The sequence below is a fragment of the Toxorhynchites rutilus genome, chromosome 2, assembly GCF_029784135.1.
Source record: "Toxorhynchites rutilus septentrionalis strain SRP chromosome 2, ASM2978413v1, whole genome shotgun sequence".
NCBI classification, from domain to species: Eukaryota; Metazoa; Arthropoda; class Insecta; order Diptera; family Culicidae; genus Toxorhynchites; species Toxorhynchites rutilus.
Genome location: NC_073745.1, coordinates 257,208,706 through 257,226,752, shown reverse-complemented (window position 1 = coordinate 257,226,752; position 18,047 = coordinate 257,208,706). Strand labels below are relative to the sequence as shown.

Genomic DNA, 18,047 nt, shown 5'->3' with positions numbered 1-18,047 from the left:
ATTCTATTGCAACAGAAGGTTTTAGTGTTACCTTACTGTTTGAAATTAGTGCATGTCATTATTTTGGGAGTATAAAATCGGACTGGAAGACGAAGCTTATCAATAAGCACATAATTTGGAAGAGCTGTGCCCGCAAAGGAGATTCTAAAAGAGACAGATGGGAAACATTTTTTTTCGTTACCATCAGTTATAAATGAATTCAGGGATCTCACTTCCAAAATTTTCACATGAGGAAGTTTTACATCATGAAAAATACCCTCTGCTTTTTCGAAATCTTCTAGTTGAAGAGATTTTTCCGAAACCACACCATCGATTTCAACGATGTGTGCCGGTATATACACTCAGTATTCATCAGTGAACAAAGAATTAGTAACAACCGCGTTAGCGTCTCTGTAATCCGAGAGCACAACACGAAGTTTGTCTTTATTCACTTTTGTAATTTCCAAGACACTTGAGTATTTAGACTTCAAGTCTTTACAAATTTGGGTCACTCTCAAAGGTTTCCCTTTGGGACGGAAGAATACCCCCCAACCTTTTCTTCGATGATCCCGAAACGTGCTGGTATTGTTGAATTCGAGAAAGATTCTTGGAAGGAACATTCTCAATGATTGGATGTTGAGGAGAATTAATTGGACTTTGAACCGAACTGAGTGAAACAGGGTCATTTGTTGGTTGTGTCGTATTGTTTGTTAGGATGGGTGTCGAATTTGACTGTGATTGATAATTTTTTTCTTTAAAGGACGAACTTCAGAAAAATTACTAGGAAAATCTACGATGCTCATATTAACATCGGAGGGTTCGTTTCCCTTCATTTAGAAAAATTTGCGTTACAAAACTGAGAACATAAAAAGTAGAAATGCCTAACACTAAGAAGATAAACTAATTATATTTATATATAAAAAAGAAATTATATATGTATTATGAAAAAAAAAATTAATACACAACACAAAAACATAGCTGTGTTATATTATCCAGTAGCAAGAGATCTTCAGAAATCCTGTTCCAAGGTTCAATGCAGCGGAAAGCTTCACATACCGAAAGACACTTAAAAAAAATCGTATATCTCCTTCAGGGAATTTCACTCGCTTAACAAATGGCTCCAATTTCTTCCGGAAATAAACTTCGAAACATTGAAATGACTTACAAAAAAAAATCTGAAAGCAAAGAAAATCTGAAATATTCGTTATGATGAAAATTACACGTTAAATTCAAACGCAATCAATGCATTTGATTGCTATTAATGCTTACTGATATTTAAGCACATCATCGATTGTAATTCTCTAAGAATGTATTCTTTCCCTAATATTTTGCTTTTCATATCAAATTGAACCATCGTTATTCGTGCGACACTCACCACCCACCTTTTCTTTTCTCTCTACCCATCTCTTTGCAGTGTATGACGGCGTACATCGAGTTCGAGATCTCCGAGGGTGCCTACGAAGTTTCGTGTCCGGATGCGATGTGCCCTGCCCAGGGCATCATTACGATAGGCGAGATTGCAACGCTGGCATCACCCTCACTGGTGGAGAAACACCACCGTTATCGACTGAATAGAGGTTAGTATACCACCCCCCCACACCTTCTTCTGCCAACATCTGGGAAGGATATAATGATTGATTACCGATAGCTCAGAGTGTTTATGCCAACGACAGATACGCTCGTTTCAATCGGAACGATCTAAATCAAACAACGGTTCGGAATCAGGTTATTCCGAACGCTAACCCGATCGCCATGCCATGTAAGCATTATTAATAGTTTGCAGGTCATAATTTTCGATCGTTTGGTTCGAAGCTGGTGCTCTCATTATTGTTCCCCCAACCCGCAATTATGAACCCCATGTCACCAATTATTGGCGGTGGCATTTCTCGATATTTCATGGCATCTCGACGTCCCAGCCATCGTCATTATTATCATCTTGATGGGAGTTCTTCGGTTCTTGTAACTTTGCAAGAAAAATAACCGCCTCTGCGATGTAATTCCATTAATTGTTTCACTCTCTCTCTCTCTGCTATCCTATTATTACATGTCTGTGGCAGAGGAGCGGACTTTAATTGATTTTTTATGCAAAGCAACTATTTTTAAAAGGTGTTCGAGTCGCGCTGACATGTCGGCGTAACTGTGGGCGGGTAAGTGAGGCGCGCTTTGGGAGTGGCAAAATATGAACCCACTCGGGTGTAATCAAATTCCAGCTCAAAATGCCACGTGCAGCTGTTTTAATTATTTTCTTCGCTCAGCCAACGTTTGCTGAATGATACAAATATGTATCACCTCTCAGTATTGAATATTGATATACACCAATAAAATAGGAATTATCGAAAAAAATATTGTTTTAATTTTGTTCCAATACTAGCTGACCCGGCGAACTTCGTCACGAAATTCAATAGGACTACCAACGATGTCATTGTAGAACATATGGGAATTATTATTTTTTTTCGAGCTTTCCCGGCTCCTACCTAGAGTTTTGCGCTTACCAACATATTTGGCAGTCATTTTTTATTTATATAGATAGAAGCCATAGGAGTGCGTTATTTCAACAAAGTTTCGAACAAGGATCAATTTCGTTTGCGCAAACATCAAAAAGACTAACAACGCTTATGCCGATGTAATTTAAAAAAATATGGTAATTCAATTTTCAGAATTTCTCCATTTATCCTTAGAGTTTTCCGATTTTTCCCTCCGTATCATTGCTCTATGGGTAGAGACCAATACTGCAATATAAATACACCCTAATCGAACGATTCCTTCCTCAAGTTTTGCGCTTAGCAACACAACTGGTGGTCCATTTTTATTTATAAATATTTAATCGAAAATGTCAGCAAAAACCGTATTTTACGAACAACTAAATTTAGGGAACAAATTTCACAACTAAAAAACAGGTGACTCCAAAATGATACATATTTCAATCAGTGATGAAATTACAATCATCACAAAGCGTCTTTATGTACCTTCATCCGAGGTGAAATTGATTAAATGTAAAGGGTGTGTCACATCAAATTGCATCACGGAAAAAACGCTGTAGAAATTCGCCCAGTAGACCGATCCTTTTGAAAATTTTAGACAGTAAAATAAAAACTATTAAACAACTTTTGGCATTTTCTTTTTATTCATACTTCGAGCCCAAGCCCGTATGCTCGCACCTTCCTCTTTACCCCGTCCATAAGGTTCTGTACAACGTCAGGTTGTAGTTTTTTTTTAACAGAAATCCATTTTCTCTTGAAGTCCGCCTCCGATTTGACAACTTTTGGGTTCTTCCGGAGGGCCTGCTTCATAATCGCCCAATATTTCTCTATTGGGCGAAGCTCCGGCGCGTTGGGCGGGTTCATTTCCTTTGGCACGAAGGTGACCCCGTTGGCTTCGTACCACTCTAACACGTCCTTTGAATAGTGGCACGAAGCGAGATCCGGCCAGAAGATGGTCGGGCCCTCGTGCTGCTTCAATAGTGGTAGTAAGCGCTTCTGTAGGCACTCCTTAAGGTAAACCTGCCCGTTTACCGTGCCGGTCATCACGAAGGGGGCGCTCCGCTTTCCGCAAGAGCAGATCGCTTGCCACACCATGTACTTTTTGGCAAACTTGGATAGTTTCTGCTTGCGAATCTCCTCCGGAACGCTGAATTTGTCCTCTGCGGAGAAGAACAACAGGCACGGCAGCTGACGAAAGTCCGCTTTGACGTAGGTTTCGTCGTCCATTACCAGGCAATGCGGCTTCGTCAGCATTTCGGTGTACAGCTTCCGGGCTCGCGTCTTCCCCACCATGTTTTGCCTTTCGTCACGGTTAGGAGCCTTCTGAACCTTGTATGTACGCAGGCCCTCCCGTTGCTTGGTCCGCTGGACGAATGAACTTGACAAATTCAGCTTATTGGCGACATCCCGGACCGAACTTCTCGGATCATGTCTAAACTGCTTAACTACGCGCATGTGATCTTTTTCACTGACGGAGCATCCATTTTTGCCGTTCTTCACCTTCCGGTCGATGGTTAGGTTCTCGAAGTATCGTTTTAGTACTCTGCTGACCGTGGATTGGACGATTCCCAGCATCTTACCGATGTCCCGATGTGAGAACTCTCGGATTAATTCACGACGCTCTTTTTCGTTCGACGACATTTTTCCAAATTTACGAAAAAATGACAGTGAAGCATGGCCAACGTGATCTATACACTCTTATCTGATTATAAGCGAAAGCTGAAGATATAATTCCTAGAAATAAAATTTCTACAGCGTTTTTTCCGTGATGCAATTTGATGTGACACACCCTTTATTACTGAAAAAACTGAATGAGTTATACTTATGATATAACCACAAGGTTGATGTAGGACTACCGTTGGCTTAGAAATCAATTGTATTTCTTCAATTAGCAATAATCCCACCTCGGATGTTCCTAATTGGGTGCGATATCGGCGCTGCGCAAAACTTTCTTTTGTATGTATGGATTAAATTATTGATTAAATTAATGAATGAATGAAACTATTTACGAATTCAATTGCCAACAAATCCCAATTTAAGCCGATTCATGCATTATGGTAGTAGTTATCGCAGCAAATAGTTATCAACATTTTGCCTAATCATCAAACGATATGTGTTGAAGTTCAGTGAGCTGGCAACATGAAGAGATATCTTCCAATGCAGTCTTAATTAAGCCAAAGCGTTGCATTTGGAGTGTAAAAATGCATGGGAGTATTAAAGTATTGCCGACTTGAATATATCTGCAATGTTTATCATACCATTTCGTTCAGTTGTTTAGGAGCTATTAACGCTCAAAATCTCGTTCTCCGGCGTAACGCTTTCGTTTTCAAAACTTTGAAATCACACCACAGTATAGAAATGAAAGACGTAGTCCTACCTCAAAACTTGAAGGGATTATGTAATCAAATTGAATTTTTTTATATGACAAAGTGGTCACCTGCTAAACCAAGCCTCACTATGCGGAACGTTATGTGGGATTTTGTGAGTCATCTTTTTCGAAATACGAGGCAGCACATATAGCTTTGTAGAGAATTTTATCAATTTTTCCCAAAGTATCTAAATACAATGTTAATGCATTGAAGCATGATTCATTTAGAACCCGCAATCCAAAATCAGTTGTATCTCGTGATTGGTTAAAGGGATATTCTAGTGTAGTGGCACGAATTTTGGGCTTTTTTTTTCGAGCTTCAAAAAAAATAAAACGAAGAATATTTTTACTATCCATTATATCATCGTTTGTTTATCTATCTTTTAACAATAGATTTTCAACTATCTTTTAACCAAAAAAAATTTACGGATGAAAATATGCTTAATTAGAATAGTTAAAGAACATCAGTGAGTGGCTTCAAAAAAAAAATATAGGAGGTTGTGTTCAAGATACGACCGCATTGTTGACGTAGAACTTCGCTGTTATTTTATAAAAGTCGCTTGTTTATACCTTCGGATATTATTCTATAATACTGTGAAATTTTAGAAACAACTGCTTAGTAGAATACTCTCTGAGATGTTTTTTTCATTGTAGAATCAGTTGATGATTTAGTTTTGCCTTTGCAGAACAATACACTAGCTGATCGTATGTCGCAATTTATTTCATGTCAATCCATTGAAAATTTACCTCGAACGCTATTCCGGTGGCCTCTCCGGATTTTTAGCATTACGTAATTTGTGCACGAATCCTAACTACATCAATATATCTTTGGCACCGCGAGGAAACAACAACAATGACAACACTTCATGTATCAAATATCATGCTACTAATATTTAGTATTGCCTCAGTGGGATTGCACCTTAAGGCATCGTTCGTACAACGTAAACCAAGCGTCAAACAAGCGTTCGCCATAGCATGCATACATAGCCATACATTGGTGGCTTCAAACTACTAGGAATATCAACACTTCTAATCATTTTGCGCTATTCTCAAAAGAAACGCTTCTGTTAATATTACTGGCCTCGAAAAAAGTTACTTTCTCTTGCTCGAGATAAGCGCAGCTATCACCCTTAGTGGAGGTAGTTTTGCTACTGGCAAGCGAAACCTAATCACATACAAAATTCCAGAACGACATTTACTTCCAAGCGAAATAAACTCTATTTGTTAATATCAACAACCTCGGAAACAGTAGCATTGCTTCATTATGATTAAGATTAGCGCAAATGCAATCCTAGTTGAAGGCAGTTTTGCGACTGGCACGCGAGGCCAAATAACTTATAACATTCCAGTACGACATTCAAGATGCTTGGTATTCCCTAATGGATTTTTTGGCGCACAACCTTAATGCCTGCTTCGCCATAACGTCAGTTTAATGCATTCATGCAATGTCAAAGGCACCAACGAAGCCCTTATGATGACGAAAAACAAACAATGTTAACTGCTTAGAAAAAGACTGAAGACCACACAGATTGTACTCTGCAGTAACACCCATCGATGCGAATTCGCTGATGAGCTTGTCAAGCCGCCACTTCACCAACAGCGGGGAGAGCTTGAATCTGATTACTGCCTGGGTAATAGCGTTTACATTTTCGACCGACGCGCCGAAGTCGCCTACTTCGCTGTTGTTCGATGCGGTGTCACACACTCGCGAAGGCTCGGTTCAGTGCGAGCGCTTTTCACTGCACCAACATCGCGTGCATCATTGGATGACGCTTCGTTTTTTGCACGGCTCGAGCCAGCCTTCCTCTTCTTCTTGCTCATCACACACTACGCGAAGCGTCCAATTTATAACGCGGAAAGAAAAACACACGATACGAATAACGCGAAAACGAACTGGAAAATCCACACGACGATATGGATTACCACTGGTGGGGTCCAATCTTGGATCGAAGTGCAGCGAAAGCAAAGTGAACTGAATTACTCAACAGTCCGATGCCGAATGAAAGTTTGCCTCAGCGAGATCCACTCTTTATACTCTAGGCAAGTATTCCTCTTCATTCTTCTTGTTTTCCTTTGTTCACGGAGACTTTGAATCCTACGATTTCCCCTTCGTTGCTCATCGTTAAGTTGCTCGTTATTGACAGCTCTGTTCGGGAAAGCACACAACAAATGTATGAGAAAATGGAAGCGTTTAAAATTTTTATGTATTTCAACCATTTACAAACCAGGAGATTCTAATGTATAGCATAATAAACAAATCTTAGGGAATTTCCGATTCGTTTAGTATGTAAATCGCCTAAATCCGTTCGCGGCAAAAATAGTTATTAACGTTAACTTTATTTCATATAAACGTCACCTGTTTTCTGATTTGGAACCCTTAATGAAAGACGTAGTTCTACGTAAAAAGTTGTGTCATGGTTTACACGATTCCAGCACTTCTGGTTATCTGAAACAATAAAAATATAACAGATTCTGAATCTGTAAAGAAGCCGCTATCGCATGAATCTCGGACAAGTCAAAAACATGTTTTTTGGCAAAATGTTTTTCTTTTGAGAAAAAAAATGCAGGTTCAAACGTTTTATTTCACGTTTCATTTTTTCAAAATATTCAAATTAAAAACTTGTGATTTTTTTATTGGCTCATGCGATAGAGAGATGAATACAATCTATACATTCATTTAAATTCGACATTAATCGGTTCAGTAGAACTTGACATATCGCGTACGATAGTTTGAAAAAACTAGTTTAGAAGAAAATGAGTTCGAAGTTAATTGTTATGACCGTGCTAGATTAGATACCGCATCACTCCAATGGCTATAACTCGGTAAATAATGGTATTCTCGATAATTCCTTTGTGGGGTAAATGTCTGAACTTCATAAATGTGAAGAAAAAGATAGTTTTTCAAATTTCTCGACTAAAATATTGGTTTAAAGGTACAAAAAAAATCCGCTTGACGAATGGCCAATATTTTTCGATCGGGCGGAATTGGGGGCAATTCGGAGGATCGAGGTCTATTCCAATTAATCCTATCGTCACGGAACCACTGAAACACCTCTCGACATCTTCTCTGGCAGTGTCCTTATAGAATTCCAAGCCGGGGAGCTGTCCATAATCCATCTTCACGTACGTTTCGTCATCCATCAGCATTCATCATTCGTACTTCGTCAAAACTTTGTTGTACAATTTTCGAGCACATCTTTCAGCCACCACATTTTACTTCAGCGTCCTGTTTGGTTGCTTGCACGCCGGATTTCTAATGTGGGTGTCCAAAATTCAATTTCATCTTTCAGCTTCCATCCTGCATCCAGGCAGACTCCAACTATCGTGTTGCACTAAAACCTGACGGATGTGCGTCTTTAGGTCGTACCAACATAAGAAAAATAAAAAAAAAACAGTTTCTGCATGCACGGTACGTTCAAATAGAAAATTCTCGGCACTAACAAAATGTGACCTCTTTCTAGTTTAATTTATGACTTTTTTCTTTTTATACAATAAGTATTTTTGGGACGGACAAACGGGTACGGTTGTAATGATAAGAGTTCGAATCGGGACGACCGTGCTGTGTTAAAATGTAAGTAAAAATATTTGCGGATCGGAACGACCGTATTATTGACAAAATTATAATGATAAGAATGCGGATCGGGACAACCGCGCTGTGTAAAAATAGAAGTACAATTATTTGCGAATCGAGACGACCGTATGAAAAATTATAATGACAAGAGTGCGGATTGGGACGACCGTGCTGTGTGAAAATAAAATATTATATCGATAACCTTGCCGATAACACCCGTTATGCTTTATTGAAACATCCCACCTTGTATTCACATACTTGGTGCGTTACTATCTCCTGGCTCGCAGCGATACGGTGTCACAGAGCGTGGTGGGTGATTCCTCGGTTTCAGGAGCCGCACAGCTCCCAAACTTGAAGAAGGACAATTGGGAAAATTAAACCTAAACTCTCATCTCCCGGCCTTGCAAACGAACATTTGGACGCCACCGCCGAATGTTAGCTATCTATGACTGTTGAATCGGTCATGATGTTATACTGCCCATGTTTGCATAGGAGACGTACTCACCAACACCATTAGTGTTGCGAAAACGCAATTTTGTTGTTTTTTTGCCTACAAGCGCAACCATACAAATTTCCAATGAAATAATCTGTCCAGTTTAAGGATACTTTCAGCAAATAGAGGGTCTAGGAGATTTTGTGGATTAAAACATTTTTTTTTACATTTGGTAAATGCTTGCATCTATTTATACGGAACATCAGTTGTTTCAATGAACATTTGTTCGCATAGCTAAACGTAATCACCAGGTTGCTCTGTTGCTCAAATGTTTTCGAACAAAAAATGTGTGTTTGCATGTTGAGCAAACGTATTATATTGCGTAGAATGCATAACGGCAAAAGAGTCGATTTTGTTCATTTTGTCGTTTACGGCAGTATAGTATTGTGCTATCTAAATTATGTGTGTGTTAGGATTGCATAGCGTGGTCTTCAGCTCAATCCTTAATACTTATTCTTTATCACATTATACATTCTGTCAAATGTATACCGTCAATTTGTAATTTAAAATCTTCCCGCTGAACATTTATTTTTTTCTATTTTTAAGTTAATGGCAGAATTTGCAAGCGTAGTGTGCGTGATAGCATGCGCTGCCATAGCTACTTTTCACATTGTGACGTCAATATTTGTGTTTACATTCAATTGCCTTCCACATTCATGTTAAAACGCTTTTTTCGGCAAGTTTTTTATCAATTAAAAACAAATCTGTTCGTAGAGTTCCCACTGAATATGAAGATAATGTGACAGTGTGCAGTGGATATTTGTGAAATGATGTCGGAAAAGATGAATAAAAGTGATATTTTTGTGTGTCATTTTCACTCTTTCACCTTCATAGGAACAAACAAATTTTCGTTATTTTCGCGATGATATGATGATATTTTTAAGGCTCCCAGTACCGGCGTATATGATTTGATAAAAAAAGTTTACAAATAAGCAACGTTTCATTGAAAATTCTGATATTTCTGAGGACTTAAAATAAGACTGTTCTCTGGACGTTTTTGCTCCTTAAATGATGGAAGTAAGTCACTTTACAATTATCATCTTTTAAAAAAAAATATAGAATGCAAATAGTGACAACACCATATTTTATTTACCAATCCAAGTATACTCTGCCTACTGCTCCACCTCATATGTACCTCATTGGTTTACAGCTAAGCAAACCCATGTCAAATCAGTCCAAAAACAGAAAAGTTTGACGCGACCTTCTTGGATTTTATTGAAATTTGGTAGGGGAAATCAGGGTAATACCGACACCCTAAGGCTTTCCATATCAGTAAAATCTGTTTTTGTGCGGTTTTTTTGTGCGAATTTTTTGTGCGATTTTTTTCGTGCGGTTTTTTTTGTGCGATTTTTTTGTGCGGTGTATGAAAAGAAGCATATTTAACGAAGTTATCGTTCATTTCATTTCATTTTTTTAATGGTTTATATGCATTTCAGTGCGAAAAAAGCATTTTTGCGTCTCAATTATCCACTGCAGAAATCATTCACCTCCTCCCATCAAATGCTCCAAGTTTTTCTAAGTTTTTGCATGACATGATTTCTTACAGCAACATGTTTCGACATGCAACTAAAAGCACAAAACAGCCACGCGCAACCGAAAAGGGAAACTGTCCCATCGCAAAGCATGGAAACAATATGAAATTGAACTGTGAACGGCGTGAATTTGAGTTATTTTCTTGGGGGAAACTTTTTTTTATGCGGTCCCTATCTACTGCACAAAAAAAGTTATTCTAAAAATGTGTACCGAACACGATTTTTTAAAGCTACTGGTGAAGTTTTGCACGATTTTTTTGTGCGGTCCCTATCTCCCGCAAAAAAAAAGGTTTGCCTGTATTTCCAAGATCTACAATGTGTCTTCGACTTCAAATCGTTACAGAACTTCTCTTCAACTGTTCATGAACCATTCTATAGTATCTGTTAATCTTTTTTTTTATTAGTACTCGAATTTTGATAGAATACAAAAATTTATGTTTTCAGGTGAAATAAATGAAAGTGCGGGTGAGATCGACAAGGGACACCATGAGCTCTGCCAGACTTTTTTGTAGACATGCCCGATTTAACGTTGGTTTGGCTGTTTTATTAGTTCAGCTCTGCCGCATGAACATGATGAAAATAAGAACGCATTTTTCCTGTCTGTGAAACACAAACCAGGTGTCGGTTTTATCCTGACTGAAGATGTCGGCGTTACCCCGAATGGACTCGAAATTGCAAAACAATATTTTCGAACTTTGATAAGCAACAACACCACCTACCGTCTCACAAACTACATTGAACATTGATCTACGATGAATTAAGCTCATAAAAGTATCGAATTGTAAAATATTCCGACTTGTACACCTCAATTCCACGAGCGAAATTTTACATGGACTGTCTCATGTTTGCTAGCCGGTTCTGTTTTGTCGTTTGTTTTGACAGCAAAGCGACTTCCGCAGATGTAAGATACCTCGAAACAGAAGAAATGACAAGTGTGTACAAGGGGCATCTGAAAATTTTCAAAAAATTGCTTCTAACTGAAAAAATCAGGGGATGTCGGTTTTCCCCTGATTTCCTCTACTTATGATAAAAGCTACCCAAAATTATTATCATATAATCAATTTATAATTCGATCGATTTTTTTAAATGGTGTGATTAAGATCATTGATCTTTTTTTTCAAAAAATCTTAACATGAAATCCAAATGTCTGATTAGAATATAATGTTCGACAAAGTTGTTGGAACGGAGGGGTGCTATTGGGGTTCAATAAGTGCCACTCATTTTTTCGAATTGACCTTCCACCTATTGGAGGGATCGAAGCTGTTGCTTGTCATGCAAACATCAGAGGCAAAGACCTCTGTATTGTCAGCTTGTATTGGCCTCCGAGAGCTACAGTTAGCCGCAAGCAACTTATTGACATGTGCTCACTCCTTCCTGAGCCACGATTGATCTTGGGAGACTTCAATTCTCATGGAACTGCCTGGGGGGAACCGTACGATGACAATCGTTCATTGTTGATATATGACCTTTGTAACAGCTTCAATATGACCGTTTTGAACACTGGGGAAACAACACGTGTTCCTAAACCTCCTGCTAACCCAAGTGCTCTTGACCCCTCGCTTTGCTTGAATTCACTATCGTTAGATTGCAAGTGGAATGTAATCCAGGATCCCAACGGTAGTGATCACTTGCCAATCAAAATTTCCATCACCATTGGGTCGATTTCTTCTGAATCTATAAACATGGCATATGACCTCACAAGACACATTGACTGGAAAAAATATGCGGACGCGATTACTCTAGCCATCAATTCCAGAGATGGTTTACCTCCATTGGAGGAGTATAACTTCCTTTTTCGTTTGATCCATGACAGCCCGGTTCGCGCTCAAACGAAACCCATCCCAGGTTCCTCCATTCGCCGAAGGCCTCCCAATCCATGGTGGGATAGCCAAAGCTCCAAAGTTCAAAGCTTTATGTAGAAAAATCGAATGCATTTAAAGCTTTTCGGAAACGAGGAACCATTGACAGTTTTCAAACGTATTTAGACCTTGAAAATCAATTTAAAAACTTGATCAAAGGTAAAAAACGTGCTTATTGGCGAAATTTCGTGGGAGGTTTGTCACGAGAAACGTCAATGAAAAAAATTATGGAAAGTGGCTCGAAACATGAGAAATCGCTCTTCATCGAATGAAAGCGAGAAACATTCACATCGATGGATTTTTAATTTTGCACGAAAGGTTTGTCCCGATTTCGCTCCCGTGCAAAGAATTGTTCGAGATATACCACAAGATAGGTGCGATCTTGATTCCGAGTTTTCGATGGTAGAATTCTCTCTTGCTCTCCTTTCAAGTAACAATTCGGCTCCGGGAACGGATAGAATTAAGTTCAACTTGTTGAAAAACCTCCCCGATGTGGCCAAACATCGCTTGTTGAATTTATTCAATAAGTTTCTGGAGCATAATGTTGTTCCGGATGATTGGAGACAAGTACGAGTTATAGCTATTCAAAAACCCGGAAAACCCGCGTCCGACTTCAATTCGTACCGCCCAATAGCAATGCTGTCTTGTATACGGAAATTGTTGGAGAAAATGATCTTGTTTCGCCTTGATCGATGGGTTGAAACGAATGGCCTACTCTCAGATACACAATATGGGTTCCGCAGGGGCAAGGGGACGAATGATTGTCTTGCGTTGCTTTCTTCAGAAATTCAAATGGCTTACGCCGAAAAAAAAAACAAATGGCTTCAGTATTCTTGGACATAAAGGGGGCCTTCGATTCTGTTTCAATAGAGGTTTTGTCGGACAAATTACACTCTCGGGGTCTGCCGCCTCTATTGAATAATATGTTATATAACTTGCTTTGTGAGAAACACATTTGACCTTTTCTCACGGGGATTCGACAGTAAGTCGGGTCACCTACATAGGACTCCCCCAGGGCTCATGTTTAAGCCCCCTTTTGTACAACTTCTATGTAAGCGACATTGACAATTGCCTTACACAAAATTGCAGCCTAAGACAACTTGCAGATGATGGAGTGGTGTCTGTCGTAGGATCAAACGAATCCGACCTGCAAGGACCCTTACAAGATACTTTGAACAATTTTTCAACCTGGGCCATTGGGCTAGGGATCGAATTCTCCACGGAGAAAACAGAGATGGTGTTTTTTTCTAGGAAGCATAGACCAGCAAAACCAAAGCTTCAACTTTTGGGTAAACCGATCACTCATGCTATGTCATTCAAGTATCTTGGGGTCTGGTTCGACTCCAAATGTACTTGGGGGCCCATATTAGGTATCTGAGTAAAAATGCCAACAAAGAATAAACTTTCTCCGTACAATTACCGGCACCTGGTGGGGAGCCCATCCCGAAGATCTTATAATGTTGTATCGAACAACTGTTCTCTCAGTGATGGAGTATGGCAGTTTCTGTTTTCAATCAGCTGCCAAAACACACCTCATTAAACTCGAGCGAATTCAGTATCTTCTCCGTATCGCGTTGGGATGTATGCCCTCAACGCATACCACGAGTCTCGAGGTTTTGGCAGGCCTACTCCCACTAAAAGATCGCTTCAATTTATTATCTCTTCGGTTCTTCATCCGGTGTAAGGTCATGAACCCATTGGTGATCGGAAATTTTGAGCAGCTGATCGAGCTAAATTTTTACTCCGGATTCATGAGTTCATATCATGAATTTATCTCCATGCAGGTTGATCCTTCTTCGTATATTCCCAACCGTGTTTGTTTCCCTGACTACATCAATTCCTCTGTGCATTTTGATCTGTCCATGAAGCAAGATATCCATGGATATTCAGATTACCAACGATCGAGGATCGCTCCAACGATCTTCGATGAAAAATATGGGAGTATCAATTGTGATAATATGTACTTTTCTGATGGGTCCACTATAAATGAGTCCACAGGATTTGGAGTGTTCAACGAATTTTTTAGCACCTCACACAGTCTTCAGAATCCTTGCTCAGTGTATATTGCTGAATTGGCAGCAATTCATTGGGCGCTGGACAGCGTCGCCTCACGACCTGTTGAACACTATTACATTGTAACGGATAGTCTTAGCTCTGTCGAAGCTATCCGTTCAGTGAGGCCGGAAAAGCACTCGCCGTACTTCCTTGAGATAATACGAGAAATTTTGAGTGCTTTATCCAGACGCTGTTATGTCATTACCTTTATCTGGGTCCCTTCACATTGCTCCATTCCGGGTAATGAGAGGGCTGACTCATTAGCAAAGGTAGGTGCAATTGAAGGCGATATTTATCAGCGTCAAATCGCCTTCAATGAATTTTATTCTTTAGTCCGCAAAAATACCATCGCTAACTGGCAACGCAAGTGGAATGAAGATGAATTGGGCCGTTGGTTTCACTCGATTATCCCTAAGGTTAGCCTCAAACCGTGGTTTAAAAGTCTGGACTTGAGTCGAGACTTTATTCGCACCTTCTCCCGACTCATGTCCAATCACTGTTCGTTAGATGCGCTACTCTTTCGTTTCAATCTTGCCAGCAACAATCTCTGCGTCTGTGGTCAAGGTTATCACGACATCGAGCATGTTGTTTGGTCGTGCGAGGTGTATCTTGTCGCCAGATCGAATTTAGAAAACTCCCTTCGGGCCCGAGGAAGACAGCCCAATGTGCCGGTGAGAGATGTGTTGGCTCGGTTAGACCTTGATTACATGACCCAAATATATGTTTTCCTTAAAGCTATCGATCTTCGTGTGTGATTGTCCCTATGTCTTTATACCCTCCTTTTCATCCAATGCGAGCGATTGCCCTCCTTGGTATAAACAGTAAAATAAGTTGAAATGTAAATATACAATAGATATACGAATAGATTTAAGAATTGAGTGTGATCATCAACATTGTAACAATTCCCTTATATCCCATCCCTTTCCTGAAAGAATATGTCACCCTTCTAAACTCGAGTAAACCGCGAGTAATCGGTTTTCCACCTTACTAACCATAGTTGTTAGGAAAATTGTATATGTATAGTTTTAAAAAATATATTTAAGAATTCGGCTCCTTTAAACTAATGTAAAAAAAAAAGTTGTTGGAAAATCAATTAATTTAGGAAAAATAACATTTTGAATGCACGGTTAAAAAATCTTACCCAAAAATCGAATTTTAAATTTTAAAATTAATTTTTTTATATTTTTATATTCAAAAAAATATATGCCCCCCTCCGATTTTTTTTTTGGATTGTTTTTTGAAAAAACCCTTCTAATAATAAAGTTTGACGTATAGTGAAGATATGATTTTTTTAAAACAACGAGTGATGTCGAGGCGGTATTTTAGAACAGTCCGAGAACCATAAATCGCAACAGAACCGCAGGCGACTAGTAGCGGAAAATCCCATCAAAAATTCTAAGGAATTTTCTTGAGTGGATATGAAACAATTTTTCGAATGAAATTTATCTGCCTACCGAATGGTTGTGATATAAATCTGACAAAGCAAATGAGTTTTTCAGAAAAAAACAATGCAATTAATAAATGGTCAATATTAATGCATTTCTTCTCTCCTCTTTAAACTTTCAGAAGTGGAACTGGATAAATTCCGCACCTGGTGCCCGAAGGCGGGCTGCGAAACGATCTGTCTCGTCGGCCAGCATCATTCCCAGCAGAGCAGCAATTTGTCTTCCGATAGAATAGTCCAGCTGCAGCAGCCATCTTCGTCGAATCTTTCGTCGCCTTGTGCGGTGCACTGTCCCACCTGTCGGGAGGACTTCTGTTCCGGCTGCAAGAAAGCAGTGAATATATTTTTACTTTATTAACCTCGGCTCAACAGAACTAATATTTTTTTGCGTCAATCCATTTTAGTGGCACCCCACGATGTCCTGCGAGGAAAACTCGCGTCGACTGGCCGCCGATGGTCAGACCGACGCCTTCGGTATACCGTTCGACAATGATCTCATCAAGTGCTGTCCGATGTGTACCGTTCCGATCGAGAAGGACGAAGGTTGTGCGCAGATGATGTGCAAACGGTGCAAACATGTCTTCTGCTGGTACTGTCTGGCAAGTTTGGACGTGAGTTGTCATCACACCATCCGGAGGTTTGCTTCGAATATTTTCTCTCTACCTTTTAGGACGATTTCTTGCTACGTCACTACGACAAGGGACCCTGCAAGAACAAACTGGGCCACTCGCGGGCGTCCGTCGTTTGGCATCGTGCACAGGTGATCGGTATCTTTGCCGGGTTCGGAATTTTGCTACTCGTGGCCTCTCCGCTGCTACTGCTGGCAGCACCGTGTATCGTTTGCTGCAAGTGTAGAATCTGCAGCGGAGCCGCGAAGCTGGAGGAAACCGAGGTAGACTATGACGATGCGGCCGTGGCGCTGCAGAGCAGCCGATAAGGTCGAGTGTGTAAATCTTAGAATGTGGTAAAGTATATTGTTACGTAGATTAAAGGGGTCGAAACGTTACTGAAAATGTAGAGTCACGGCGAAATATTTTACATATTATGTTGATGGTTGTTGTTCGTATGTTTGTTGGGGATACAATAACTCATGCGAATTTTGTAAAAAAAAACTATTTTGTGACCATGAGTTGATCCTGGATCAGCGCTGCTTTAACAAATTACACTTTAATCTGAGCTTCCAATATCCACGAAATATAGAACATAACATTTCATTTGTTTTGTGACAGCAGAATTGTGCCTATCATTCATCGATCACTCTTCGGAAGGTTATTCACTGTTTATCCAATCGAATGTTTCTAATCGAATGGGGTTTTCTAAGATGTGTCAATTCAATTCAATTTTTCCAGAACAATTGTTGTATACATCCTGTTAATGGTTCCAAATCTGTAATAAAACTGCATGAATGATTTCTCTCATTTATTTGTTTCAAATTGATGAAAACACACTTTAGTCTTTTGGATATATTTTCTATATCATTTTTTTTCAATTATGGACACTGAAAGCAGAATATTACTTAAAGAAAAAAAACAATTTGTATTAAAAAAAAAACAGCCGCAAAAACGGCCCACTTCATTTTGACTCCAGAAAAGATAAATTAAAATTATGCAGGTGCTTCGGCATGCTCTTCACCAGGTTTTTGATGTGCTGTGGATTCAGATCTTCCCAGGCGCGCTCCAGGGCTTCAACATAGCTATTTCTACTAGAAACACTAGTTTTGTCAATCGTCCACAAATTGGTGTTGAGGTCCGAGCTTTGTGGAGGCCATCCCAGCGGTTTGATCCGGCAAGACCTCGGTAAGAAAAACTCGGTTTTCGTGGCAGTATGCTTCGGGTCGATGTCTTCTTGAAATACACACTTCTCTTCAAGGCCCGTCTGGATCAGAGAAACCTTCAAATTTCCCCACAGGATGTTGATGTAGGAATCTGCTGTGTTTTTCGATTTTCACGAGACTTCCCACGCCTCCCTGAGTAAATCATCACCAGACCCATTCCATGAGGTTATGTACCAGAAAACCAAATTTCAAATCTAGTTTTGGGGGAAAATTGAAAACGTTATTTGAATAAGCACTAAATTATATCATAAATTTTTTGCAACAAATTTAATTTTTATGCACCAACCTTTGAGAGAGGCGAGTTTAAAAAACTACTTAATTATATTTAAAATATTTTATGTTTTCACTACTTTTATGTTTCTTGAGATATCTCTGCACATGCTTAACCAAATTTCAATGTCTATATACCATTGAATGGGTGATTAAATGCTT

At 39.4% G+C, this 18,047-nt stretch overlaps 1 protein-coding gene across 7 annotated transcripts in view; it reads left to right on the top strand.

Moving 5' to 3' along the window:
* Nucleotides 1-18,047, top strand: part of LOC129764841 (uncharacterized) — a 433,851-nt gene that overhangs the window by 320,972 nt on the left and 94,832 nt on the right. For all 7 annotated transcript variants that reach the window (XR_008741257.1, XM_055764364.1, XM_055764366.1 and 4 more), the window contains 4 exons: nucleotides 1,394-1,556; nucleotides 15,904-16,115; nucleotides 16,186-16,392; nucleotides 16,452-16,745. Coding sequence is in view for 6 of the 7 variants with exons in the window: in XM_055764364.1 (XP_055620339.1) it covers nucleotides 1,394-1,556; nucleotides 15,904-16,115; nucleotides 16,186-16,392; nucleotides 16,452-16,718 (849 nt within the window). In the remaining variant the exon portion in view is untranslated. The remainder of the gene's footprint in view (nucleotides 1-1,393; nucleotides 1,557-15,903; nucleotides 16,116-16,185; nucleotides 16,393-16,451; nucleotides 16,746-18,047) is intronic.